Here is a 26,110-nt window from a genome sequence, read left to right on the forward strand (position 1 = left end):
AAGACACTTAATCCTACACAGTTTTACAGAGTGTATGATGCCAAATATATGGACGTTTTCCCCTATAAATATCGTCAAATCCAGAGGGAACCGTATAGTTCAACATTCGCTTCTGAGTGGTGTAAACAAGCATTTCAACCGAAAAAGATGAAACTTTTATTTTTGGCACTTTTTGCATTGGTGTTGGCCGTTCAGGTAATTCACTTTTGACAACACTTTTTCGAGAATCCTAGAGAGACATATTTTTTCTACTCAAGTTTTTCAATTTACTTATATCTTTTTCCTTTCATTTCACCAGTTCATCAATGGTGCACCAACGAGGAATAGGTTACAAAGATTCGGATTCTGCCTGACGCCAGAACAACAAAAAGAGGATATTGAAACGAAAATTGTTAAAATACAAACAAAAACGGACAAGACTGTTGCAGAAATACGAAGGACCGAAACTGTAAAGGACGAAGCTGATTATAAAGTCGATGATGCGAATGCCAGAGGTGACGAGAAAATACAAAAACAAAAACTAAAGCTATTGATGTTAGGACCAAAGCTCAAATAAATTGTGTTATCGCGCAATTTGAAACTAGAATATTTGATAATGCCTATTATTTTTATTAAATTTCGCACAATATTATCGCACATATTTTCTAAGAAAAAAAATGTCGAACAATTGATATATTGGTGGAATATTGGTTGTAACCTGTGCACGTGTGCCAATTTAAGCAAATATTTTTCACTCTGGGAGCTTTGAGTGGTGTTTATTTCATTTCCGTTTCAAAGTCGATTCAAAGTTAAAAAATAACGCCAGTTGGATCGTCGTTTACATGCGATAAATATGAATATTAATGATTGAACGACATGATCCATACCTTTGCCTTACATTCAGGTTCAGGAATTTCAATTTCACCTGTGCACGTGTGGCACATGTCGTATGCATGTTTTTACGTTTTACACCAAATGGATCGCATCGAAAATACCAGATGTTTACCTTTATTCCTCCATCATCTTCATTAGGGTTTGAAAAACAACGCATGCGGATCACATTCCAATAGCCAATTTAAACCAATATTTTTCGCTTTTGCATGAAAATTTCTCAATTTTATTTCGATAAACTTCTTTGTTCATTTTTACTCATTGATTTATGCTGTCCAAACTATTCTTGAAGTTGCCCACAAAAGTGGCTAAGAGATCGAGCGAATGGCTACTTTTTTTTAAAGAGAAAATACAGTAAGTATACGTGAAAATGTAATGCATCAAAAAAGTCTACAGCTCGAGTTTGCTCAATAAGCGGCATCAATGCCAGGGCTGGAATTCTAAGTCATTCCACCAAAATCGTTCGGAATTATTTTTTTCGTAAATAAGACCATATTGGAGTGAAAGACAGAGATTCCACTATTTTTCAGCATCCCACCGGAATTATTCCGATAACTCAAGGAAGAGTGGATTGTGTGAAAAATAATTCCGGTGGGATGCTGAAAAATAGTGGAATCTCTCTCTTTCACTCCAATATGGTCTTATGTACGAAAAAAATAATTCCGAACGATTTTGGTGGAATGACTTAGAATTCCAGCCCAGAATGTTTTCTTCAATTCGACCATTTTTGATATAGTGGCCCAAAAAATAAGTTGTGAAATATTTGTCGTTTCGTCCATTGCCACAGAGAATGCTTTACATTCTTCCAAATCACGTTTTAAATTCGCCTCGATCTCAGCTTCGATATCAACGATACGGGGACTAATAGTTTGATGACTGAGCGGTAACGTTTTCATTTTATTAAGCAACGGTGCTTTCAATTTTTCGTCCGAATGCTCACATAAAGTGGCAACGGTTGATTGCATCAACTATTTGTAGAATTCGCCATCCGAATCAGATTTTCCATGCTTTGCAATGGTGAAAGTAATGTTGTGTTGTTATTGTGCACCTTCTAAAGCTGAAAATTTGAAATGTTGTGCAGAATGTCCGTTACTATCTAAAAAAATAATCGAATTTTCTCCAAAAAATATTTTTTTTTCCATTTTTATTGCTTTTGGCGCGATGGGACATATGTGTCCTATTGGTCGGTAAAGGTAAATAAATACCACTGATTTCCCTGTATTTGAACCATTATTCGCGAATTTTCAAACACGAAAACTTACAAAAAAATCATTAAATTCGTGATTAAATGAGCACAACAAAGCATAATTCAAACCATTTTCGGATCCAAACGACTCTAAAGAAAAATTTAAAATGAAAAAGATTTTACACGTAGTTCTTATGGGAGACATTGTTTTTTTCATAGAAAAATCGTTACCGTTACCGACCAATGGGACACACTTTTAAGGTTTTTGGGGTCGCTGAACACTAGGGGTGATCAATTTTCAAAAAAAAAAGGATTCAAAATTTAATAGTGCGGGATCGAAAGCACTTTTTTGTTATATAGTACCTGGTGTCACCCCGGATTTTTTTTTTAAATCACCTAAAAAAATGACCATTTTTCGACATATTATCGCAATTTGCTCTAAATGTGATGTATAAACATACCGTTTTTTGGTTGTAATTTAGTAGCTCGTAGAAAACTACGTTGAATAGGATCGATTCACAGCGATTTTTTTCAGGATATTAAAAAAAAAAGTGTCAATTTGCCAAAAATCGCCGGAATTTGTCATTTTTCTGTATATTTGCCCATTTATGGTGATCCAGTCCACTATAAATCAATCTGAAAATATCTCTATCCGACTCAGTTTGTTCCTAGCTATCGATATAACGCCATATCACAACTCAAAATGTGCCTCTGGACATGGATAGAGCAACAAATATTCGAAAATCACCTCAAATTTGGCCATTTTTTTCAATTAAAAATTCTAAAAGCCAAATTATAGCCAACATACGTACGAAAATGTGTCTATATCCAGCCAATTTTAGACGAGGGATCGATTTCTAGTTTCATTTGTTACAGGTTTGTGTGATTTTTGTGTCAAAAAGTAAGATTTTCTGGGACCAAATTGTGCAAATCACGACGATGAGCTTCAGTTTCACGGCTAAATCGACCCATTGAGCAAACAATTTCTGCCTTTGCTACTTTTGAACATCTAGTATGATCCCTCACGAACATTTTAATTACCTACATGACCAAGTCGAGTGATGTTTTCATATATTTCTAGCCGCATATTCGGTTGATTCGATTTCAACTCGATTTCAAAGTTATTTTTCTTCGAAAATATGGGGAGTATTACCAGACAAAAACTCTGAAAATTGGCTTTTTGAGGTAGCTCCCGAACAAAAGTTACGTTTTTCATGCATTTTGCTATGAAAATATCATTTTTTGTTCGAGAGGTACCTCAAAAATCATTCTTAAGAGCTCCTGTTTGAGTAGATTCCCAATTTTTTTCGAAAAAAATAACTTTTTGCTAAGACATCTATCCAAAAAGTGTATTTCTAGGGTACCTCCCGAACAAAAAATGATATTTTCATAGCAAAATTCATGAAAAACGTAACTTTTGTTCGGGAGGTACCTCAAAAAGCCAATTTTCAGAGTTTTCGTCTGGTAAGACTCCCCATATTTTCGAAGAAAAATAACTTTGCACAAAGACACCCACCCTAAAAGGCCTATACTTAAGGATTTTTTGGCCAAAAATCGATTTTCTGAGAGTTGAAATCGAATCAACCGAATATGCGGCTAGAAATATATGAAAACATCACTCGACTTGGTCATGTAGGTACTTAAAATGTTCGTGAGGGATCATACTAGATGTTCAAAAGTAGCAAAGGCAGAAATTGTTTGCTCAATGGGTCGATTTAGCCGTGAAACTGAAGCTCATCGTCGTGATTTGCACAATTTGGTCCCAGAAAATCTTACTTTTTGACACAAAAATCACACAAACCTGTAACAAATGAAACTAGAAATCGATCCCTCGTCTAAAATTGGCTGGATATAGACACATTTTCGTAAGTATGTTGGCTATAATTTGGCTTTTATAATTTTTAATTGAAAAAAATGGCCAAATTTGAGGTGATTTTCGAATATTTGTTGCTCTATCCATGTCCAGAGGCACATTTTGAGTTGTGATATGGCGTTATATCGATAGCTAGAAACAAACTGAGTCGGATAGAGATATTTTCAGATTGATTTATAGTGTACTGGATCACCATAAATGGGCAAATATACAGAAAAATGACAAATTTCGGCGATTTTTGGCAAATTGGCACTATTTTTTTGAATATCCTGGAATAAATCGCTGTGAATCGATCCTATTTAACGTAGTTTGTTACGAGCTGCCGAATTACGGCAAAAAACGGTATGTTTAAGCATCACATTTAGAGCAAATTGCGATAATATGTCGAAAAATGGTCATTTTTGAGGTGATTTTCAAAAAAAATCCGGGGTGACACCAGGCACTATATAAGAAAAAAGTGCCGGAACAAAATTTTCATCTCTCCTCATGATCTTTCGATCCCGCACTATTAAATTTTGAATCCTTTTTTTTGAAAATTGATCACCCCTACTGAACACGAATCTGTAATCAGAATTGCAAAATTCTCAGCCGTTCAGTTTTGGTCGTCAAAGGGTTAACGTGAGTGGTGGCTTCGCTCTTTGATGGTGGCTCGGAAAAGAGAAACACAAGTATTATCGACTGGCAATTGGAAATTTTGAACAACTACTCGGAAGGTAAATCGTTGCATGTGAATCACATGAAATGATTGAAGACAATTTACGGTACACAGTTTATCGGTGAGTTTTAAGGTTTTATTTTATTTTATTTTTCCTACTTTTTCTTCGTAACATTTTTTTTTGTACTGAGCTTTTGATTTTATATGATAAATTTCAAGCCATGTTTGGTTTTTTGTTTTGACTTGTTTATTTGAATATTACTTCTTCTTCCATTTTCATTCAGTGGATATCTGGATATTGATATAGGAATATTTTTTCCATTCACATGAAATTCTTGAAAGTTTTCATATAAAATCAAACTTTCAGTTGAAAGTACATACAAATGGAATAAAAAAAAAACAAAGTAAATAGCAATTACACATTTTTGGAATGCAAAATGATAAGAGAACGGATTGGGTTCAAGAGAAAAATGTGAAGAAAGCATTTAAAAAAAATCCCCAATGATATGGTGGATGATTTGGTTTGATGAATCACAGAACCTACTACGCATTGAATTTATTATCAATGAGCTCAGCACACCACTTTTGGCACATAAATCGAATGCGTTCTACCAACATAGATTTTGAAAATGAAAAATCATTCGATTCCATCTGCTAAGTTGATGTGTTGAGCTTGGATGATGAATTCAATACGAGCTGATGAATCAAATTCAAGATATCATATTGAATATTATGCATTAAATATATGGTTGCCGATCTGAACGAAAGCGATCACAACAAATACCGATGTCGTAGCAACATTTGATCGAATGGCAACGTTTTCATATTCACTTATGGTTTTCTTATAAATATTTATATCTTTGGCTTCTGTCAGAATTTCTACCATTTTGTCTTTCAGCTTGTCCATATAATTTGGAGCTAGGTCTTTTTTATACTTTGGATTATTCGCGTACTTGTCTCGCGCCATAAACTGTGGAACAAGAAGTAAATTAGATTTATCAATGGAACAAGAAACAAAACAACTTTAGTCATAGAAAAATGAATTTGGAAATGAAAAAAGATCAATTTCAATGTGGTCAGATACAAAAATTGTATTCTAAGCAAATTGTGTTTGCGAGAAAAATCTTCTTCTTCACAAACTTTATTTTGTTCTTCTACTTGTACAGTGTACACACTTCCATTGATTTAAACTCAACTTGGTTTGTGAAAAATTAAAAGTAAAAATCGAAGTTGAGCCAAATTGAAAGAAGAATTATTTGCTGTATTGGTATTTCAAAAACATTCACGTACCTCATTGGACGCATTTTTGATATAATTTGTCTCCATTTCACTGAAATCTTTTTCTTCGATGAAAGATTCTGCACTTCTGACTTCGTTTAAGATTCTTTCTTTAAATTTGCCGGAGATATTTTTCATCAAATTCTCGTAGTATCGTTCAACATTAGACTGAAATGCCAGTGGAAAATAAACCCATGGAAATTATTCATTGAATAATATTCAATTTTGAAACATAGTTTACAATTAGGTGACCGCAACTCATTTTTTTTTACGAAACGTTGGACAACCGTTCCATTTTCCATTCAAAATATTCAATTTCATTCAAACATTCGATAAAAAATGGGCTAAAGATAAACCAATGTTTCCTTGAATAAATCCTCAAAGGAATAAAATACATACACCGAAGCATAATTTGTTATTCGCATTGGTTTCATTGAAAGTACTAAATTCTTTCTCAATACTCTTGTCAAGTGCCGTCGAATATTCACGTACATAATCATCTTCGTTGAATTTTTTTCGAGCCGAAAACTGTTTTTTTTTTCAAATGAAAAACGAAAATTATTCAAAAATTATGCTGGAGTTTTTTTTTTAATTCTTGAAAAATCGTTAAAAAATGTTAAAATGAAAAAAAAAAACGAAACTTTAAGGGTAAAAATGTAATAAATTTTAAAATCCAACCATTTTCATTGCATCACACTTAGATTGGTTATGAATTGTCAGTAGTTCGTTGTCGAAAAAATAAGACACGTTATTTGTGGGATTGCATTTTTTGACCGTATTCTCCATTGATGTTTTGTACGATTCCAAACTTTCCTTTTGCCATAATTCATATTTGATATTGAACATTGTCTATGGAAAAATTGATTTTTTTTTTTAAAAATTTTCAATTAAAAATTAAGAAAATGTATCTTCATATTTCAAAAATAGTATGCAACTCACTTGAGCATAACTGTACAGTTTGGGTAACTTATCGGAGTTTAACATCTCGCCAAACCGGATTAAATACGTTAAAAATTCTTTTGCTTTAATTGCATCTCCAGCCACTTTTTTCACGACCAAATTTTGTGGTGCAAACAGCGATTCGGCCAAATGATGGACATGCGCAATGAATTTTGGATTGACATTGGTTAAATTGCCATCAAATTCATATGTTTGTGTAACTGCATCACTGGGTGTTGGCATATAAAACAGATCTATGTTCTCATAATAAGTATTGTACATTCGTTTCGATTGTTCTTCTTTGTCAATCGTATCAGTTGGGGAAAAGCCTAAAAACTTATGTTTCACGTCATCTTTTTGTCGTCCAAATTCGAAATGTTCACCTTCATACGGCTTATCTCGCACAATTAAAGTCAAATTATGAAAATATTTGGAATCGGTTGAATTACGAATCTCATTTGCCATACTGCCATATCCACTGAATGTATCCAACTCATCCAGATCCTTGCTACTCAAATAACGTTGCACATTGTAACACTGTACCGATGAAGCCATCGCACTGAACGCATAAATTCGCGCATCTTTGTTCTTACTTTGATGATATTCGGCCGAATGTAATCCTTGTGTGTCAAGCAAAATGATTGCCACTTTAGTACCATTCGGTAGTGTACGTTTGAATATGTGAGGCCACACCGAAATGCCTTTCGTTCGTATCAATCCCCAATCGAAACCATTTATACATTCGTTTTTTCGCTCCCAGTTGGATACGTTCCGTTGATCACACTAATCGCCAGATGGAATAACAATTTCGGAAATATTTTCATTGTGAATTTTTGAAAACAAAAATTGTGAATTTTTGGTCAAATTCGAATAAAATTATTGTTACATTTCTGAGAAATAAATTTCATAATTTAAAAAAATCATCTAAAAATGAATTCACCATACCTTTGCTTCCAAAAACCGTATGAAAAAATTCATTAGGAAACTCTTCCCCAGGTTCACTGTGCCCGCAATTGAAATGACCGCCACTTCGCGATCTTTTACATCTTCATCACTTAACATTCGTTCCAGCTTCGACAGATTAGCTAGATGCAATGTAAATGATGTATCGTTGGCGGATCCAATTTGAAGCCCATGTCCAAAATGTGATTTTGGAATTGCGTCACATTTGAATTCACCCACTATAACTACACACAACACGCAAACGGATAACCACTTCATCCTTGCCACTGTTCCGAATAGAAAAAAATTGCTTCAACTTGTTTCTTCTTCAGTAAAAGCCACGCCTTGGAAACAATATTCACAGAAAAATTCCAACTGATTTCACTCACTTCAAATTACAAATTGAATTCAGTATTTACCCCAAGCTCTTTATTTATAGCTCTTTTATCACATACGTATTACACTCATACGATTTATGTGCGTTCAAACAGCTTAATATGGTCATTCGCTTATACGCTTTTGAACAGCTTTATATGATATTTGGATAATTCCATGTAAATTGTTGAGTAATATATATTTATGTGATTAATAATATTAATCGTCATTCAATCATCATTTGAATACAGCATACATTGTAATATTCGGTGAGTGCCACTAAAAAAATAAACGACGGAGTGAAGAAATGTATGCGCGCTATATCGTTCGTTCGTATGGAGTTGCCCGCTTCTCTTTCGCTTTGCTTCATCTCATCCGCGTGCGTCTCACTCACCAAATGAGTGACCATGCGTCTCACGCACTAGATGAGTGTGGATATTTTTTTAGTGGCACTCACCGAATATTACAATGTATGTTCCATATAAAAAGCACCATTTGATGTATGAAGGCATTTTCCATATAATCTAGCGAAGAAACCGGGCCAAATAAACGAAAACTCAACTCGAGTTTTCAAGGCAAATCCGTTGTATTTTAAGAAAAAATAACAGTGGAACTGCGAGTGTACTGTAAATTCATTGCATTTAGAATCGAAGTAGACACAGATACACACAGCTCAGATCACGTGCATCCAATATAAGAGCGTGTTTTTACATCTATAAAAGAAGGATATTCGTTCGCAGATTAGAAAAGCAATTGCAATTTTTATTTGGTCAGAGCGTGTTTTGAGCTGACGTTAGCAGCACTAACTAACGTCAGCTGCTGATATTAGCTGTTGACGAGTATGCATTGCGTTGTTTTAACGCATTTGCAGTATAAAAACGAGATATTCTTCAAACATTACAATGAGATGATTGCTTGCCTCTTCGTTTTTACACTGCAAATGCGTTAAAACAACGCAACGCATACTCGTCAGCAGCTAATAGCTCTGCATAAAACTCTGATAAAACACGCTCTGCATTTGGTTAAAAACATATATTTAAAACCCTTTGGAGATTGTTCCAAATTTAACCAATATGTAACATCGTATTCAAACCGATATTGTTTGGATTCTCTGGATAAAATCAATTTTATTGGAGGCCCAGAAGGAGATGTAAATGCGTTGAAACATTTTGAAAAACCATTTTGAAAAGTTAAAGCAGTTAAATATCGTGGTAACCGTCGATCTATTGAAAAAGACTGGTTCAATCGGATTTTTCCACAAATGCGTAAGTTACAAGAGGCGAATAATTTCTTATTCACTCAATTCATTACATTTTTATTGCTTTGATTAATTCTCATTATTTTCATTTTTCCCCTAGGTAAGTTGACTTACACAATCAATGCCGGTGAATATTATGAACATACAAACCATCAATGCATCGAAAATCATTTTCCTCATTTGGAACGAATATGTATCGAAATTTACCGTTCAGAAGAATCGAACGTGCAAAGTGTAAAGCGTGTGCTCGGTTTGAATCCACAGTTAAAATACGTACACCTTGAAGGTACTTGCTCATGGAGAGTTGTTTGTAATTCCATTGAATATCTGCAAAATATTGAAACTCTCGATTTGGCAGACAGATGTTTTGAGAATGAAGATGAAGAAATAAGCGATTTTAATGAGATCAATTTAAAGAATGTTAGAACATTTATCACTTTTATAAGTTATAGTAGATGCCAAGAAATACCATTTTATTTTGATCAATTCGAAACGTTGAAATACAATATATAAATGCTTACCAATATCCTTTCAACACAGTGGCTCAAGAGAATTTTTTTAAATTCATTGTGAAACATACAAAAATTAAAAAATTGGAATTATGTCAAGATTTGAGCATAGATGAACAATTCTTATCAAGACTTGCCACCACATTGCCGTCGCTGAAAGAAGTTATATTCAAATTCTTCGATACATCAAGTTAACCTGTTAAAGAGTTGATCCAATACTTAACTGTGTTTCCGAACTTGCAAAAATGCGGTTTTTATTTTGATGATATTGACCCATATGCAAAGTCGTGGAAAAATTTGCATGAACAATGGCAAGTTAAGCAAGTGGTACATGAACATATAGTCGAAATGCAACGAAAAATGATCCAATAGTTTGAGCAAACACTACTATTTCCCCGGTCATTTATTCTCATTTTACTTCAATTTATTGAACCAGTTGTCTTTAGTATCAAAGTAAGCGATAATTGTCCAATAATTCAAATAAAATATTTCCAATTTAAAAATTACATAGCTTGATTCTAAATAATTTGTAAAAAGAAAGCGGACTAGTTATTCAAAGGTGATACTGAAAATGGTGATTGAGATATGTTCTCAAACACAACGAGTAGAATTCATCCGATTCACTGGAGGTCAAAGAGGCACCGCAAAGTACTTATGACCATGCAAAATCAAACGCAAACATCAATGCAAATTGATGAACTAGAAAGAAGACAACTGGTAGTTAAGAAACAATACAATGTAACACGAATATATTTATTGCTAGAGATAAAATAATGTTCATAAACATTCATTATTCCAATTTTTGTATCAAACTAAAACTAAGGAATAAATCCATCAAAATAAAATTAAGAACTATCATTTTGTATGGTAATCACTAAATTTTTTAATGCATTTTGAACCTCCCTTTGTTTTTCGATTAAATCTTCCTCTTGTTGACTTATTGACTGGAGAGAAGCAATCATCTTATCCGTTTTACTAGCGGGCAGAGGTGCTGTATCTGATCCAAACTGCGGTCTTCCATCGAATGAAGGAACATCTGATGATCCGAATTCTGTAGGATTTGGTTGAATATCTGCTGGACTTACCTAGGAGAGATAGAAAAGAAACAAATGAAGTTATTAGTGTGGAACAATGATGACAAACAAAGTGATGGACTTACACCAAATGCGATTGGAAGTGTGTGGATTTCACCAGTTGATTGGATGTAACCAGTGGCTGGATCGTAAACTGTCACGGAACCACCCGCATTTTCAGGGCCATCCGGAATAAAATAATATTGATCGGGCATTACGAAGCCAACACCAGGAAAGGCGACAGTTGAATATACACTGAGGTAATAGGCTAAAAGTAATGCTTTCATTTTTTACTTCGATTTTTCGTCAGCGTTTGATTTCAGTACAATTCGGTTATTTTATTTAAATTTTGATTTTTTTTTTCGATTTTCTTCTTGGTTTTTTTCTTTAACTCTATGTTCTGAAACTGATTAAGAAGAAAATTCTTTTTATTCTTTAGTCTAAAAAAATGCAACCAATTTCGGGAGTGCAACCGCTTTATTCTGACTCAATGGTTGTTGTCGACTGTTCATTTTAACGAGCTGATATTTCGATTGCTTTCATGCTTGTTCAACATTGTTTGTATTTGAACAACAATTTGCACAGAACATTCGAGTATGTTTCATTTAAAAACAAAAGAAAATAAACAAATAAAAAGCAGCAGATTTTTTTTGGGAGGAATTATAAAAAATACAGCATTTAATCGAGCCTCAGTTGATGTATCTCTAACAGTCATCGTCAAATGAATTTATGGACCATATTCTATGGTCAGGTTAACAATAATAACAACCGTACCATCTAGATCGTCCTTGAAATTCAGCAAATTTTTGACCTTTGAGTTGAATCGGCATAGCGTGACGGGCACGCTAAGAATGCCTCAAGATGTAACGCTCCTTCTGCGATACAATTTAAATATTTAACCAATGGAACAGATAGTAAACAAGGTTGAAATAATTCATGTCGCATTTCGAAATATTCAACTTGTTCGACGAAAAAGCTGTATATGAAATAAACAGCCTTCAAATTGACTGTATTGTACGTATGACATTTCAAAGTCAGCTAAAAATATTATCTCACTTTTGCACAAAATTGTGCTATTTAAAGAATATGACACTTGCATCACAAAGAGCAATATACCAAAATGGTTTTTTTTAATTCTTCTCCAATCGTTATATTTGCAATGACAATTGATCTTGGTTGACTCAAGCCAATCAGCATGTTCTTCGTAGGCAAATTTCATAACAACATAGGTCATGACCACTGCAGTGTGGTGCCGACAATGATGATTTTATTTTCGTACTTGTTGATGGAATGAAATTTCATTCGATTTCAATCAGTAAATAAACAAATTCACAACTACATGAACACATTCTGAATTATTGTCCCAATTTGAAGAGACTCACACTTTTCGGAAGTGAAATTCGTCAATCATCGCTGTTTAAACTCAACAAATGTCCGAAGCTTGAGCACATTAGCTTTGAAATTTGGTTTCATGACGAAATAGTCGATATCGACGGTTTTTTCCATCGAATACAAAAGATTAATGAGATGGAGATGCATTGGCGGTTCCTTTTTGCAAACGCTGATGCACTTTTGGGTGTCAATACGAAACAGTTGGACAGTTTTATTATCAATTTGTATGCTCATGTGAGCGAGGTCATATCAATCTGTGATCTTGTAAACGAACTATACGATCGTGGCTTTTACAAACGATTGCGTTTGATTCAATTGGGTTTTTGGGTTAGTCAACAATGGATTGATTCAATGACTTCGTTGAATGCACTTGAAATGCTTGACATTTATGGTATAGAAAAAGGAATCGTTTGGCCAGACATGCCGAGTCTGAAGAAAATTGCGATCTACGATTTCGATGACTAGGAATTGACCACACTCCCATCTAAATTACCGAATCTACAAGAGATTCAGCTGAGAATCGTTGATATCGAACTGATTCTGCCGTTCATTCGTTGGTCGAAAAAATGATCGAAAATCGAAATAAAGAACCCGAAATTTGGTGGAGCAGATTTGAGCGGAAAAATTCTCGATTTATCTGCGTTCAACAAGGAACGTGCACAATTGAGCGGAGCATGCAAAGTGATCATTTTTGTTCCAGAAGAAATGTTTCTGGCGACAAAGTATGCAAATGGCGTAAGTCGCAGTTTGATCGAAGTCAAACGCATCGAAACGATAAAATCGAATGTAATGCATTTTTGGCGCGTTGACCAATGTGTTTGTTGTCCAGTGAAGGGTCATGAGAATCTCTAATAAAATTTTGCATGCCATTACAACACTTTTGCATAAAGTTCACAGACAACTCGAAATTGTTTCCCAATTTATCGATTTAATCATCGCAATGACATGGAATGGTTATTGAATTATTTGGCTTAAACCTTGGCAAAAGCTTCAATTTATTTTGACATCTCAACAGCCGCCGTTTGATCGTATGTTTAAGTAACTTTCGATATTTTTAATCGGTTTTGAGCAGCAATTTTCTGGAAATAACTGATTTCTTCTTCTGTAGCAATGATTCATTCATTAATAACGATTCATTCACAACTATTCATCCCATTTGTAGTTAAAATTCGACCCAATTCGTATTTTCATTTAAAAAAAAAGTTGGCTAAAATACAAGTGGGTGACGAAACTCGCGCCTGCTGTCACTAGTTATGAATCATAACTTATGATAATCAGATCTATGAAAAAACTGCTTGAATCATGACTAAAAACAAATCTTAGTCACATTTTGTTGAATCAACCATCGTATCGTATATTTTTGTGATTTAAAGTTGAATTTTATTTCATAGTCGCTGGCAGCTGATATTATACATACCACACATGATGTAAATTGAATGCGAATAAAAAAAAACTGATGCTTTTTCGACATATTTTCGTATCAAGTTTAAATTATTCATATTTTGCATCACTACATAAAGATAAAATTGCTTTTATTCTTGTCAAACAATGGACTATGCATAATTCAACAATCTCCTGACTCACCCGATCTTGATTGCAATATCAGTGGCCTTTTCGGTAGATTTTCTTTTCCCGAATTGTAATAATTCTGTTTAATTAATCAGCGTTCAGTCGACGCAATAACAAAATTTTTGACTTGAATCAAACTTAAATGGATTTAAACTTCTTTTTTCATCGTTTTTAATTGTGTCATTTATTATTCATCAACATGAATTTGCGTTTAGTGTTCATAACAATTATATTGATTGAAGTTTATTTCGAATTTTCCGCGTGTAGTTTTGCAGAAATTAACGGATGTCGACTATCGAACGATCTAAAAAATATTACTTTCGTTTGCCACAACTCGGAAAAAGATATAATTGATAAAATCGCGAATGAGAAAATTGTACCAAATTATTACTGCAATAACCTTTTTGGTGAAGGAAATAATATATTGACGAATAGAACCGCAGTTAAAGAAATGCATTTTCTCAACTGCGAATTAAAGGTGATTCCGAATATAATATTCCAACATTTCACCAATTACCAAATTCTTGTCACATCGGGTTTGGGCTTGGAGGAAGTAAGACCATTATACGTAAATGCTTCATCAAAATTGACAACGTTATTGGCATCGCATGACAAAATAGAACGCATCCCAGGACATTTTCCAAGTCACATTAAAGTGATTGATTTATCGTACAATCATATTGGTGGAATCGTTAAAGCCTCATTCGACGAAGGAAGCAAATTACAACGCTTAAATATTTCGTTCAACAACATCAATGGCTTGGATGACAATTTATTTAAAAACCTCTCGGAACTACGTTATTTGAGCTTATCGCACAACCAAATACAAACAATTCCATCGAAGCTTTTTTCCAACAACGAAAAACTCACCGAGATTAATTTATCCAATAACAGCATCGATCAATTCAGTTCAGATGTGTTCGCTAATCGCGGAAGTGATTTGAAAATACTCGATTTATCATGGAATAAAATCACGGAGTTGACCGAACAACTATTTGAAAAAACCATGGGTTTGAAAGTTTTGAACATTTCTAATAATTATTTAACGGGAATTCCGCACGATTTTCTGATAAAAGTCACAAATTTGGATATCATCGACTTATCGTTCAATAAAATTAGTGAAATTGGTGCGAATGCGTTCCCTTCGATGAAATCATTAAATTTGTCCAACAATGGAATCAGTGAATTGAAGAACGAGTCATTCGCTGGATTTGATAAATTAGTAAGTCTGCAGTTTGCACACAATCAGATCGCTAGCATACCAATCGAAATGATAAAAATGGCCGTAAATTTGATTGAAGTTAATTTATCGTTCAATAATTTAGATAAAATTGAACTCTTAGAATTTCCGGATGAATCAAAATTACGATTACTAGATCTCTCACACAATAAATTTGTCCACTTCGATACGCCGTTCTTACGAAATCTAGTAGAATTAGGCCATCTTGATATTTCATGGAATCGCATCGAAAATTTGTCGGCTGAAGTGTTTCAAAGCCTTCAAAATTTGGTATATTTGGGCATGTCAAACAATCCGATAAAAGAAGTGAATGACAACCTGTTCTCGCAACTGATAAACCTTCGACACTTGAATTTATCGAGTATGTACCTATCGAAATTACTACCGGGAACATTTTCGAATCAAACAGCTTTGGAAGACGTCGATTTGTCATTCAATAAAATTACCAGCCTAAATTCATCCATATTTCCACCATTACCAAATCAGTTGAAATTGATTTCCATTCGAAATAATACGTTAGAACAACTGGTTGGCTTTAAATCATATCCAAACACAACGAAAATTCAAATTGATGGATATTATTGCGAAGATTGGAACTACCTGTTGCCGCAGCTGAAATGGTACAATTCATCGAAACCATTGCCTTGTGTTCCGAAACCATCCGCTAAGAAGACAATAGTGAATCCAAACACTTGGATATTAATCGTAGGCATCACAGTTCCAGTTGTCATCATTATTATTGCTGCTGGATTACTTTGGCGCTTTTATTGTCAGAAGAAAATTGAAGAAAGTTTAGATCACTCTGGTCTTAGCTACGTTCGTAGTTTGGCCACTGAATTTGATTATAAGCCACTTGAGGAATTTAATTGAATATAAAACAACCCAAGCGAAAGAGTACGATGAGGTTCTATCATGACGATAAATTTCATCGTACACAGTAAACACGATGGTTCTAACGTTTAGAACCACAATATGAAATTTGGCACTAAAATCCATTTGAGTACCATTTGTTCTAGAAAAAGTTCAAAATATTCTAAATCAAAAATCAAAGCTTCATGTATTTATTATAGAACTTTTGAACTTTTTCTAGAGCAAATGGTACTAAAACAAAGTTAAGTGTCAAATCTTAACATTGCTAGAATCATGTATTAACTGTGTAGACTAGCGGCGAGCGCGTGTATGCAACACATCTCCGTTCTCATGATAGAACCTCATCGTACTCTTTCGCTTGGGAAATAGAGAAAGAGGAAGATAAAAGTAAACAATTGAGGATAAACTCTGTATCAGCTGAAATAATTTGAAATTAATTCAAAGTAAAACATTCAAAACTTGAAAGAAATAAAATTCAATACTAACTGTAATCTCGTTTGTTCTAATTTCTTCATACATTGCTTTACCGATCAGTAAATTTTGTATAAGTGAGTAGGAGTATGGGGTAATAACGGGAAAAAATGCATAAAAATATGGTAAATGAAAACCAAAAGCAACAACCGGTCGCAAACAGCTGTCAATGGATCAAAATATTGCAAGTACAGGACGTTTTATACATTTTTCTCGCCACTGGAAAGAGATAGCGACTAGGTGTCTTCAGCTTATTTGTAGTTCTTTTCATTTTCTGCACCTAATCGTTATCAATTCCATCCAGTAGCGAGAAAAATGCAAAAAAACCTCTTTTCCACTCAATGCTGAGTTGTGTCACTTTTGCTCACAACTTTATTTGTCTCGTTTTTGTTCTAAGTTTTTTTCCGTCTCAGTTATGAATAAAGAGCCCATAAGTTGTTCTTTCATTCTAATAGAAGATATCTCTAGAATGATTCTATGGGTGTCATTTCAATATTGAATTTGAAGAAAATGACATTCATTTAATGAATCAATTTTTTTCAAAAACGTTGCTACATTTTTCGACATAATAGATGTTAGAGTCCCTAGCTATTTTGAAAAAGCACATCTACTTCAAAAATAATTCAGTTTGACCAAATATTATATTTTGAATCAAATATGTAATCATTTTCAACCTTTGCACCAATTAAATATATTAACCTGCTTTGATGTATTGATGAAGAAAGAATATGCAATAATACATGGAAACAGTTCGTTTTACATTACACTTTTGATTATTCATAGAAAAGTATATTACGCGATTGTCCCAAATATATAGCAACCCACTTATTTACAGTTTCACAGTCTAATGTTTTTTAATTGAAAATCAACTGCTCATTTCAGATTATTCAATAAAAAAGATTGGCTCTTGGGAAAAAAAAGTGTTTCTATATATATATACGGCGATAAGAAATGTCATAGCCTCAATTTGAAATGGAATAACATTATAAATGGAATATATTTCGTGATCTCATACAGTTATTAACTAATCACAGTAGAAGTAATACGATCAAAATGAGAGTGAAATTATTTACGTTTCTGTTCTTTGTAGCTAGTGTTTTAGCTATTTGCTTTGCATCAGGTAACGTTAAGTAACTTGAATCAAGTTATTCAGTGTTTTCGAGTATATTTTATTTCAATTTCATAAAATTCATTTTGAAGCCCATTACAAATTCGTCAATCTATGCTTCAATTGGAATTAGTTTCCCAATGAGGAATGTGTACAAATCTGTAACAATTTTGTAATGAAAATGTACACAGTGTGTGCACAAACGGTGTACACTTTCATACAATACGCGTTACAAGAATACCATAATTCCTCATTGGGTTCATTCAATGAACTTAAGTTGTTGAACATTCAGGTCACGAAACGTCGTATAAAATATTATTTTATCATTTGAAAAGGTGGCGTCGACGATCGGTGTAATGCCAAAGTGGAGACGGGCAGTTGTAAGTTGGAAGAATCAAAATATATTTTCAATAAACTCCTGCAAAGATGTCAACGCAAAGTTTTGGGTGACTGCGCTGGTGATGAAGATGCATTCGATGATGAGGCTGCGTGTGAAAGAGCTTGTTTGAAAGACCTTGCTTGAAAACATGATTGTCAAATGTTGCAATATTTCTAATGCTGTGTAATTTTGTTAAATAATAAAAATGAGCCTAATTTTGGAGAAACTGTCCAGTTTGGTTTTAGTTTTATTAAAAAAAAAATTGATGAGACTAGATGAGTCGGCCAAATGTGAAGGAATAAGCATTTACCAATGTTTCAATGTCGAGTGTTTCTCGAAAAAACGCTTGACATTTTCTTCATCTTTTCTTCGTATTGAAATATTATCGTGATAAATTGGCTTTCAATTGAACTTTGTAATGCGACCGGTTAAAACGGCGGTTTTCGTTTCTGTTTTCCAAATGTAATATATGGATGATGAACGTGGAATCTTTCTATCGGAAGTATTATTGGGGGATCACTTCACAAATAAAACCTTATTAGTGCTAGAAAATCAAAATATAAATTATTTTAAAATCAGTTAAACACACAAAGTTAAAATTGTTTTATTCATACATGCAGCAGCCGCCTCCAAACCGTCCTCGGTAACATCAATTAGAGTCTTGTGAATAACGCTATCTACATAAAATTGTTGCACTGTACCAGAAATTCTATGGAAATTGGCTTTGTTTTGATCGAACATTTCAACCATACCCAACTAGTAGGAAAAAAATCGTTATCAATTTTCATCGAAAGAAATATTGTTTTTTATACGTACTCTTTTCAAAATGTCATTTAACTTAATTTCTTGTTCAGCCTTAAATTTGGGATTCATGACATCAACTCCAAGAACTCCCAAAAACGAAAAACTTCAAATATTTCTGCTAATTCAACATTTTTCAATTTGGTTTCAAGTGCAGACAGTCCCGTTCGGCTCCATGGTAAAAAAGTATGAAGAAATCCGGATGGACTTGTTTATTAATCAATGTTTTCTTTTGATTCAATCATTCTTTGCTATTCAAATGACCCTTAAAAGACGTTTTTTTATAAAGTAAGCAAAGATACGTGTTTTCTCGCAAAGTTCTATCTAATCTATTATTCGGTTGCACCATTAAGCTTCTGATGTTTTTTTCTTCATTGATTGAATATCATATGATTAGCTTGTATCTTCATTTCAATTTTCTCACTTTCCGTCAAGATTTATGGCATTTAGTAATCATACATTATAAAGCTGTTCGTATGGTACTTATGCGTAAAGGTGCTATTTTCTAGCCGCCGATTTTGGTCGCCGATTCAAGAGGCGATTCGGAATTTTGGGTATAACTTCTGAGCCACGGATTTTATAAAATTAAGTATTTTCCAAAAGATGTAATCGTCATCTTTCTAAAAATGTATATTATTTTAAAATCCATCAAGTGGTTCGATAAATATAGCAAAAGAGCCGAAAAACGTCCGACGATCTTGAACGATTTTCAGCATTTGTGCTATATTTATCGAACCGCTTCATGGATTTTAAAATAATACTAGGCTGATTGAAAAGTCCCAGGCCTGATGTATAAGGGACACCACAAATAAATAATCCATATCATTTTCAGAAACTGTAATCTTTTTTTGGAATTCACGCCAAATTTGAGCCAAATCCGACCATCAGTTCCTAAGTTATAGCACTTTGAATGAAGGTACTTGTGAGTTTTTCAAAATAATAAAAAAACTGCATTTATGTTGACAATTTGGCACATGTATTTCAGAAGAAAAACAAATAGATATATCAAATTCATACTGGGATTAGTTTATGGTGTCCCTAGACTTTCGAAATCAATCATGAGATAAGGAGGAATTGGATTTATGCATAGCCATAAGAGCGATTTTGTCGATAAGCCTCTAAATTGTTTGAAATATGTGGTTTTGGAAGAAATCATTGCCAAAATCTATTAAGTGATATCGAAATTCACAAATATGGCAGTGCATACATTTGCTAAGGCCATAGGGCAACTAACTCAAGCTATAGTTTGAATTTTGCATGGTTATATACATATTTAATATTCAATCGAAAAAGTCTTGCCGCATTTTTGGTTTTGGAGCAAAATAAACAACTATTCAAGGATTCGAAGCCCTGTTCAAAGCTGTAAAAGCAAAATATGAATAGGTTTCTGCCTTCATATATTGAAATTAATGTCTCTTGAGTTCATTTGAATAGATGCGGGCCAAAATTTATGCTTAGAAATCTCAAGAGAGGGCTCGAAGCGGCTAAAGTCGAAAAATATGACTCTGGGCATTATTGGTCGGAATAAGCATAAAATAATTATCATAAACCATTCAGACAAAGTCAAAAACGACAGAAAAACGATATTAGCACCATTTTAGATCTATTGTAATGCAAACAATTAATAAAAAGTTGCCATTTTGGTGGAGAAAACGGTGTTGTTCAAATGCGAGTTTCACCCAGGTCGAAGAATTGTTTATATGGTGATAAAAGTGAAAGAAATAGGTTCCAATTTGCTTCATCAACCATTGTTATTTTTTGGTCTGATCTTTCTCTGAACTCTTCAAGTGAATATACTTAAATACAACGCACCAGAAGAAAGTTATACTGTTTAAACGGCAAAATTAGAGCATTTTCGGGAGTATTCAACTCGCATGACTATAAACAGCGAACTGATGGTCGGATTTGGATGAAATTTGGCGTGAATTCCTAAAAAAGATTACAGTTTCTGAAAATGATATGGATTATTTATTTGTGGTGTCCCTTATACATCAGGCCTGGGACTTTTCAATCAGCCTAGTATATGCATGTAAATCAGTTGGGAAGTTTGAGATAAGAAGTGTCGCCTGAATCTGTTCTACTGATTTAATTAAAGTAATCATCATTAAAAATCCATTTTTGTACATAACTGATAATTTGTTAAATAATATTTATTGAAAATCACGAAATAAAATTCGCCAAAAGTCATTTAGGCTATCACATTTGTTTTTCCAGACTTTATCAAACTCAAGCCGATAATTAGCTCATAACACACATCATTGACGATCACACATCGATTCGAAGCAACTAAGCTATTCGGAAAACTGATCGAAATGCTTAATGGGACTCATATGTTTGTTGACTATTGATGTTTAATGAACCGGCTGAAACTAGCCTGCGACATAGCCATTGTTTCAATTGTTGACGATTAATCCATTCAAAACAAAACACGATCGTTTTGTATGGGTGTGTAATCTTCTTTCTTATCTGTGTTGTCAACAACTGATATTCTTATCTATTAAGCTGTGGTTTTGGCTACATCTGTTTGCCAAATGTAATAAAAAGAAATTTCTACTTCAGAGATGTTTGCTCGATTGAGTAGTATCTTGTTCTCCAGCGTTAGTAGTTCTCGATTAATTCATTCACAAATGGAAAATTTCACGAAAAATGGCAAGAAAATTCTTGGAGCCGCCTTGAATTATACGTAAGTTTACACATCTTTTTTTTTTATTGAGGATTAACTGTTTTAATGGAAAAAGTGTTAAAAATTGAATATTGAATGGACAAATTTGGTATATCACCAATAATATCATAATATTACCAGTAAACAATAAAAGTTCAAAATATCAAATACTTAGCTGAAACCTAGGCTGAAACTATGTTGATTCCATAAAATGTTCTTTGAATCCATGAATGTTGTAAATTAGTGGAAACCGCGAATTTATAAATATTTCCTCAATACATCTAAAAGTTCAGCTTGAAAAATTCTATTTGTATCAAGTCTGCCAGGCATCTTGATTTGTATCTGAATAAACTTTATGATTTGTAACATTTATTGATTGCAGTGACATTTTGGCTGATCCAAATGTGAAAAAACCCGTGGCTCCGGTCATGTTTTTAAAGCCAACCACTTCGTATATCACTGAAGGCCAGGATATTATTGTGAGGATTGAATTTTTTAGAATATTTTCTCCAAATTTATATCGATGAATGTGATCATTCTTAATCAACTAGAGTTCATTCATTCGATAATCAAATTTCGATTACTTGAGTATATTCTAATATTTACTTATTAATCATTAATAATGAATCATTATCTCTAATTTGTTTCATACATTCTCATATTTTTCATTCATTTCAATTGAATACATCAAAATATCCATAAAAAGTTTAAAAGAAATGTGTAAAAAATGAAGAAAATATACCTAAATTTTAGATTCCAGAAGTGCTAACGCTTGTCAAACATGAGGTCGAATTGGGAGTGGTCATAAGTAAACCATGCAAAAATGTAACAGTGGAAGAAGCTCATAAGTATATCGGAGGCTATTGCTTAGGTTTGGACATGTCAGCTTTTTGTGAACTGGTACGCTGGTTTCTCAATTGAAATTTGTTCCGTTTTTATTCTTTGCCCAAACGGTCTTTGTTTCGGAACATTTTTTATTTAAACAAAAATTCTTTGAAAATTGACATTAATAAAAAAAAAATCGACGCTTTTTCCAATCTTTAACACATGTAAAGAATGTATCTTTCCTTCCATTGTAGAACGAAGCGAGAAAAAAGGGATTTCCGTGGAGCATGGGAAAGGGTTTTGACACGTCAAACCCAGTATCGCGATTCATTGCACTGAACGAGGTCAATGACTTGCACAATCTCGACTTGTATCTGAATGTGAATGGAGAGTGTCGCCAGACGGGAAATACCAAAGATTTGATCTACAACTCTTTTGAATTAATCTCCTATCTCTCACAGTATATGACTCTTGAGCCGTGCGATTTAATCATGACCGGCACACCGAAGGGAGCATCTCAAATTTACGCTGGTGATGTGATTGAAGCCGGTCTCAGTGAATCTGGACGTGAAATTGTAAAAATGACATTTAATGTTAAATAAAAAATACGGTGGATTTGGTTTGGTTGTTGATGATTTTATTGAATTGTTTCACTTTTCATTGATTTTCTCATTTTTTTTTCTGTTGAAAAAAATGTTTTGAATTTCTACGGATTTTTTGTTAACTTCTTCAATTTTCTTAGTTTTTGTTCGACTTTCTTTCAAAATTTGCTAAATAATCATGAATTCTTCGATATTGTTGGATTTTATTCAATAACTTCATTAGTATTCAACAATTTTCTACACATTGTCTCCAATTCATTGCTGCAATTTCCCTTAACTCGATTTATTTCTTAACAATAAAATGTATCTTATGGTATTATTCAATTTGGTTTGAATGTTTGCACACTCGACCACCAGTTCAATGGCTTTATTGAATCGTTCCTGGGCTAGTTGTAGGCTGCGTGGTACAAGTACACCAAACCATCGAATTGTGTCAATAAATCCATTTTCCTTGTCAACTTTGTGGGTGCTGAGCTGAAGTTCATCATTGATTTCATCTTCTTGTCTCGTTACTGTTTTCAATGCATTGAAATCGTTGCTATTTTCGGTGGGCAATTGTGATACGGATACTGTTTGTGGTCCTTGGATGTATCGTGATTTTGCCAATAGCAATTGGCCAGCATTTGTTGTCGATTCAATGTTCATTTTACACAACACCGATTGCTCAATCAAATCCAACATTTCGATCAGCAGTTTATCTTGCAGTTCCTTTTCTATTTGCGACATTTTTTTACTTTATCAAATAATTTTCTTATTTTTTCTTTGAAAAAATCAATTTTCTCTACTCAAAGACACTATCAAAAACAGCGAATGAACCAAATATGTTTCTTGTCATATGATTTGTTTTGACTGCTTTTGACATTTCGTGTGCTGCCATCTGTTGCAGCTGAATTGCACTTTTCGAAGTTAAAATGACGAATCGAAGTCGATTTTTCGAAAATGAACTAAAGCAACGAAGAAATAGAATGAGAGAACATTTTTTTTTGCATTCTGGCAATGGTTGATTTAAATTTATTCTTTGTTGTAAATTCACTGAAAATCTTAGATCTAATTAGCCTATCTTAAACGTACTGTATGGAGAAAATAGCTTAGTTAATCGACGATGAGTCGATTCATTGATTGCTCTGATGAAATGCTTTCAGATCGATATGGAGATCGACTTTGCGTAGGAGATCTTTGGCTTTGTTCAATGATGCCGGCCCGTGTGAGTTATCTTTGGCCATATCGTACAGATCGTTCATGTATTTGTCGATATTTTCGATGTTTGCCCCGTCCGGTTCGGTTGGGATCGATAGATTGCGTAATTGTGTGGCCAATTTGTGTCGCAAAGTCTCCAAATACGATGACAGTTTGTCGTTTTCCTTACGAAGGTCATTGATTTCGGTGTTTGTTTTGCTAATGCCGGCTCGTACATTTTCGACGTGTTTCTCTAGCACGGCATTTTGTTGTTCGTAGTCGGTGTTCATTTTACGTATCTTCTTCAGTTCGGTTTCCATTTGACGATTGTGTTGAAGGAATTTGTCCGTGAATATTGGAATGTCACCAAAAATTGGCGCACCATCAGCTTGGGGCGGTGTCGGCGGAGGTGTATTCAACAGCGATATAGATGATGCACTCGGCTGTTGCTCAACAGATGGAGTCTTCTTTGATGCATTCACTGGCTTTGACTTTTGTACAGATTTCGCTTCGGCACCGTTAGTTTGACCTGCTGATGTGGCTGACTTTTTCTTCTTCTTCTTTGGACTATCTTCAATCATCGATTCCGATGTGTTGGCATCCTTGACCGCTTTTGAAGACTTTTTCTTCCCTTTCGATGTTGATGCACTCTTATCTTCCTCCTTTTTCTGAAAATGAAGGGTTTTTTTTTTGTTTCTCAATCAAAGAACGTCAACATTTCTGTTTCATGATTGTAGCAAAGAATAGAAAAACAACAAAAAATACGCTCAAAGACTAAACCAACTCACCAACTTCTTGTTATACGCTTTCATTTCCAGCTTGTATCTAAAGTAAAAAATTGAAACGCCATTAGTCGAAGTCAAAAAGTCGTCATTAATCAAATCAGTCAATGTTGATTCAAACAGATTCAATATTATTGAAGTCAATTCACTGGATTTGGATATATAATTTCATACCTGGTTTTATCCTCTTTGGCGGCATCGAGATATGGTTGCTTCTTTTCATCGTCCATCGACATCCATTCTTCGCCAATTTTCTTGGTCACATCCAAATGGTGCATGTCTGGAAAGTCCTTGCGTAATTCTTCACGACGCACATTCATGTATCGAACATAGCCTATGCAACAACAACAAAATCAATTCGATTCATGAACTCAATATTTTGGAGAAAAAAAAAACAACATTTTTGCTTGATTTGGAAGACCTATGGCATCGATAATTCAATTAAAAAAAAAACACCAATTCATTTTGGAGTCAATCTTCATTGTTGAATACATACCAACTTTTGGATATTCCGGTTTGTTGGGATCTTTTTTCATCTTTTTGTTGTGTGGTTGGCCGGCGGGCGATGACTTTTTCTTCTTCTTTTTGGCCACTTTTTTCTCAACACTTGTGTTACTGGTGTTGTTTCCATCGGTTTTGTCTGTTGTTTCGATGGATTTGTTTGCATCGTCCACATCCATGTCGGAATTCATGGCTGTTGCCTTTGTTGTGGTCGATTCCGGTTTATTCTGAGTTGAGCTCATTCACGACTTTTTGTTTTTTTTTTCAACAATTTTTATTCTCTTCTATTGATTAAACTGGGGTGTGACTGAATAGCGTGAAAAAAATCAAAAAAATATTTCAATAAATTTAGCAAAAATTCAAGAAATATCCTTTCGATTGCCTGAAACAAGTCTTTGTTTATATGCTCGTTTGCTATGATGTTGCTGTTTAGACATCTGTCAAAGTGATTCAGCGGCGCTGAATTCAGCTTTTGCGTAGCAAAGTATTGGTGTGAAGTTCACACTGTGTGTTCAGCACACTGACTAAAGGTGTGTATAACACTTAATGACAACACAAAATCGAATTTGATTTTAAAAAAACTGAAAAATTACTCTCGATGAAAAAATGTACAGCAATTGAATTAAACACTTGAATTAAATTTTAATATTTTTTTTTTCGTGCATTTTATTGAATCATCTTGGGTTGTGATTGAGCTAGAGAAGCATTCCGGTTTCTGTAAAATGTTCAGTATCAATATGTACAAACACGTAAATTTCCAATTGGATTGGGTCA

At 33.9% G+C, this 26,110-nt stretch overlaps 7 protein-coding genes and 2 long non-coding RNA genes across 9 annotated transcripts; 4 read left to right on the forward strand and 5 right to left on the reverse strand.

Moving 5' to 3' along the window:
- Positions 1-144: 144 nt before the first annotated feature.
- Positions 145-556, forward strand: LOC129574521 (uncharacterized). Its single transcript, XM_055456601.1, has 2 exons — positions 145-195; positions 299-556. The coding sequence occupies exons 1-2, from the start codon at positions 148-150 to the stop codon at positions 554-556; spliced, it is 306 nt and encodes a 101-aa protein (XP_055312576.1). The 5' UTR covers positions 145-147.
- A 4,142-nt stretch (positions 557-4,698) lies between these two features.
- LOC129574498 (atlastin-like) lies at positions 4,699-8,107 on the reverse strand. The gene is made up of 6 exons (XM_055456578.1): positions 7,747-8,107; positions 6,802-7,584; positions 6,541-6,711; positions 6,262-6,390; positions 5,875-6,030; positions 4,699-5,554 (listed from the first exon to the last, which is right to left on the reverse strand). Exons 1-6 carry the CDS (start codon positions 8,020-8,022, stop codon positions 5,315-5,317), a joined length of 1,755 nt encoding a protein of 584 aa, XP_055312553.1. The 5' UTR covers positions 8,023-8,107; the 3' UTR covers positions 4,699-5,314.
- A 2,498-nt stretch (positions 8,108-10,605) lies between these two features.
- Positions 10,606-11,469, reverse strand: LOC129574510 (uncharacterized). Its single transcript, XM_055456590.1, has 2 exons — positions 11,045-11,469; positions 10,606-10,970 (listed from the first exon to the last, which is right to left on the reverse strand). The coding sequence occupies exons 1-2, from the start codon at positions 11,243-11,245 to the stop codon at positions 10,731-10,733; spliced, it is 441 nt and encodes a 146-aa protein (XP_055312565.1). The 5' UTR covers positions 11,246-11,469; the 3' UTR covers positions 10,606-10,730.
- A 2,574-nt stretch (positions 11,470-14,043) lies between these two features.
- Positions 14,044-16,520, forward strand: LOC129574477 (leucine-rich repeat-containing protein 15-like). Its single transcript, XM_055456547.1, has one exon. It carries the CDS (start codon positions 14,119-14,121, stop codon positions 16,027-16,029), a length of 1,911 nt encoding a protein of 636 aa, XP_055312522.1. The 5' UTR covers positions 14,044-14,118; the 3' UTR covers positions 16,030-16,520.
- An 878-nt stretch (positions 16,521-17,398) lies between these two features.
- LOC129574493 (uncharacterized) lies at positions 17,399-18,216 on the forward strand. Its single transcript, XR_008688690.1, has 2 exons — positions 17,399-17,620; positions 17,944-18,216. It is a non-coding gene; the product is annotated as an uncharacterized LOC129574493 (long non-coding RNA).
- A 137-nt stretch (positions 18,217-18,353) lies between these two features.
- Positions 18,354-19,481, reverse strand: LOC129574494 (uncharacterized). Its single transcript, XR_008688691.1, has 3 exons — positions 18,804-19,481; positions 18,602-18,743; positions 18,354-18,531 (listed from the first exon to the last, which is right to left on the reverse strand). It is a non-coding gene; the product is annotated as an uncharacterized LOC129574494 (long non-coding RNA).
- Positions 19,482-21,145: 1,664 nt separating this feature from the next.
- On the forward strand, positions 21,146-22,913 carry LOC129574504 (acylpyruvase FAHD1, mitochondrial). Its single transcript, XM_055456584.1, has 4 exons — positions 21,146-21,471; positions 21,833-21,929; positions 22,204-22,350; positions 22,530-22,913. The coding sequence occupies exons 1-4, from the start codon at positions 21,350-21,352 to the stop codon at positions 22,875-22,877; spliced, it is 714 nt and encodes a 237-aa protein (XP_055312559.1). The 5' UTR covers positions 21,146-21,349; the 3' UTR covers positions 22,878-22,913.
- Positions 22,891-23,603, reverse strand: LOC129574505 (coiled-coil domain-containing protein 115-like). Its single transcript, XM_055456585.1, has one exon. The coding sequence runs from the start codon at positions 23,601-23,603 to the stop codon at positions 23,151-23,153; it is 453 nt and encodes a 150-aa protein (XP_055312560.1). The 3' UTR covers positions 22,891-23,150.
- LOC129574503 (high mobility group protein 20A) lies at positions 22,891-25,792 on the reverse strand. The gene is made up of 4 exons (XM_055456583.1): positions 25,332-25,792; positions 25,010-25,169; positions 24,842-24,878; positions 22,891-24,721 (listed from the first exon to the last, which is right to left on the reverse strand). The coding sequence occupies exons 1-4, from the start codon at positions 25,576-25,578 to the stop codon at positions 23,990-23,992; spliced, it is 1,176 nt and encodes a 391-aa protein (XP_055312558.1). The 5' UTR covers positions 25,579-25,792; the 3' UTR covers positions 22,891-23,989.
- Positions 25,793-26,110: the final 318 nt, after the last annotated feature.

This window comes from Sitodiplosis mosellana, unplaced genomic scaffold, assembly GCF_009176505.1.
Source record: "Sitodiplosis mosellana isolate CC-2019 unplaced genomic scaffold, AAFC_SMos_1.0 Smas_scaffold_6164, whole genome shotgun sequence".
Taxonomy (NCBI): Eukaryota; Metazoa; Arthropoda; class Insecta; order Diptera; family Cecidomyiidae; genus Sitodiplosis; species Sitodiplosis mosellana.

Bases quoted from the DNA above. Each gene is read 5' to 3' on its own strand.
- LOC129574504 (XM_055456584.1), top strand. From the start codon at position 21,350: ATGTTTGCTCGATTGAGTAGTATCTTGTTCTCCAGCGTTAGTAGTTCT. The intron at 21,472-21,832 runs GTAAGTTTACAC...TATTGATTGCAG, and splicing joins GGAGCCGCCTTGAATTATAC to TGACATTTTGGCTGATCCAA. The intron at 22,351-22,529 runs GTACGCTGGTTT...CTTCCATTGTAG, and splicing joins TGTCAGCTTTTTGTGAACTG to AACGAAGCGAGAAAAAAGGG.
- LOC129574510 (XM_055456590.1), bottom strand. From the start codon at position 11,245: ATGAAAGCATTACTTTTAGCCTATTACCTCAGTGTATATTCAACTGTC. The intron at 10,971-11,044 runs GTAAGTCCATCA...TATCTCTCCTAG, and splicing joins CACTTCCAATCGCATTTGGT to GTAAGTCCAGCAGATATTCA.
- LOC129574477 (XM_055456547.1), top strand. From the start codon at position 14,119: ATGAATTTGCGTTTAGTGTTCATAACAATTATATTGATTGAAGTTTAT.
- LOC129574505 (XM_055456585.1), bottom strand. From the start codon at position 23,603: ATGTCGCAAATAGAAAAGGAACTGCAAGATAAACTGCTGATCGAAATG.
- LOC129574498 (XM_055456578.1), bottom strand. From the start codon at position 8,022: ATGAAGTGGTTATCCGTTTGCGTGTTGTGTGTAGTTATAGTGGGTGAA. The intron at 6,712-6,801 runs GTGAGTTGCATA...ATTTTTCCATAG, and splicing joins AACTGTACAGTTATGCTCAA to ACAATGTTCAATATCAAATA. The intron at 6,391-6,540 runs GTTGGATTTTAA...AAAAAAAAACAG, and splicing joins AGTGTGATGCAATGAAAATG to TTTTCGGCTCGAAAAAAATT.
- LOC129574521 (XM_055456601.1), top strand. From the start codon at position 148: ATGAAACTTTTATTTTTGGCACTTTTTGCATTGGTGTTGGCCGTTCAG. The intron at 196-298 runs GTAATTCACTTT...TCATTTCACCAG, and splicing joins CATTGGTGTTGGCCGTTCAG to TTCATCAATGGTGCACCAAC.
- LOC129574503 (XM_055456583.1), bottom strand. From the start codon at position 25,578: ATGAGCTCAACTCAGAATAAACCGGAATCGACCACAACAAAGGCAACA. The intron at 25,170-25,331 runs GTATGTATTCAA...GTTGTTGCATAG, and splicing joins ACCGGAATATCCAAAAGTTG to GCTATGTTCGATACATGAAT. The intron at 24,722-24,841 runs GTGAGTTGGTTT...CTTCATTTTCAG, and splicing joins AAGCGTATAACAAGAAGTTG to AAAAAGGAGGAAGATAAGAG.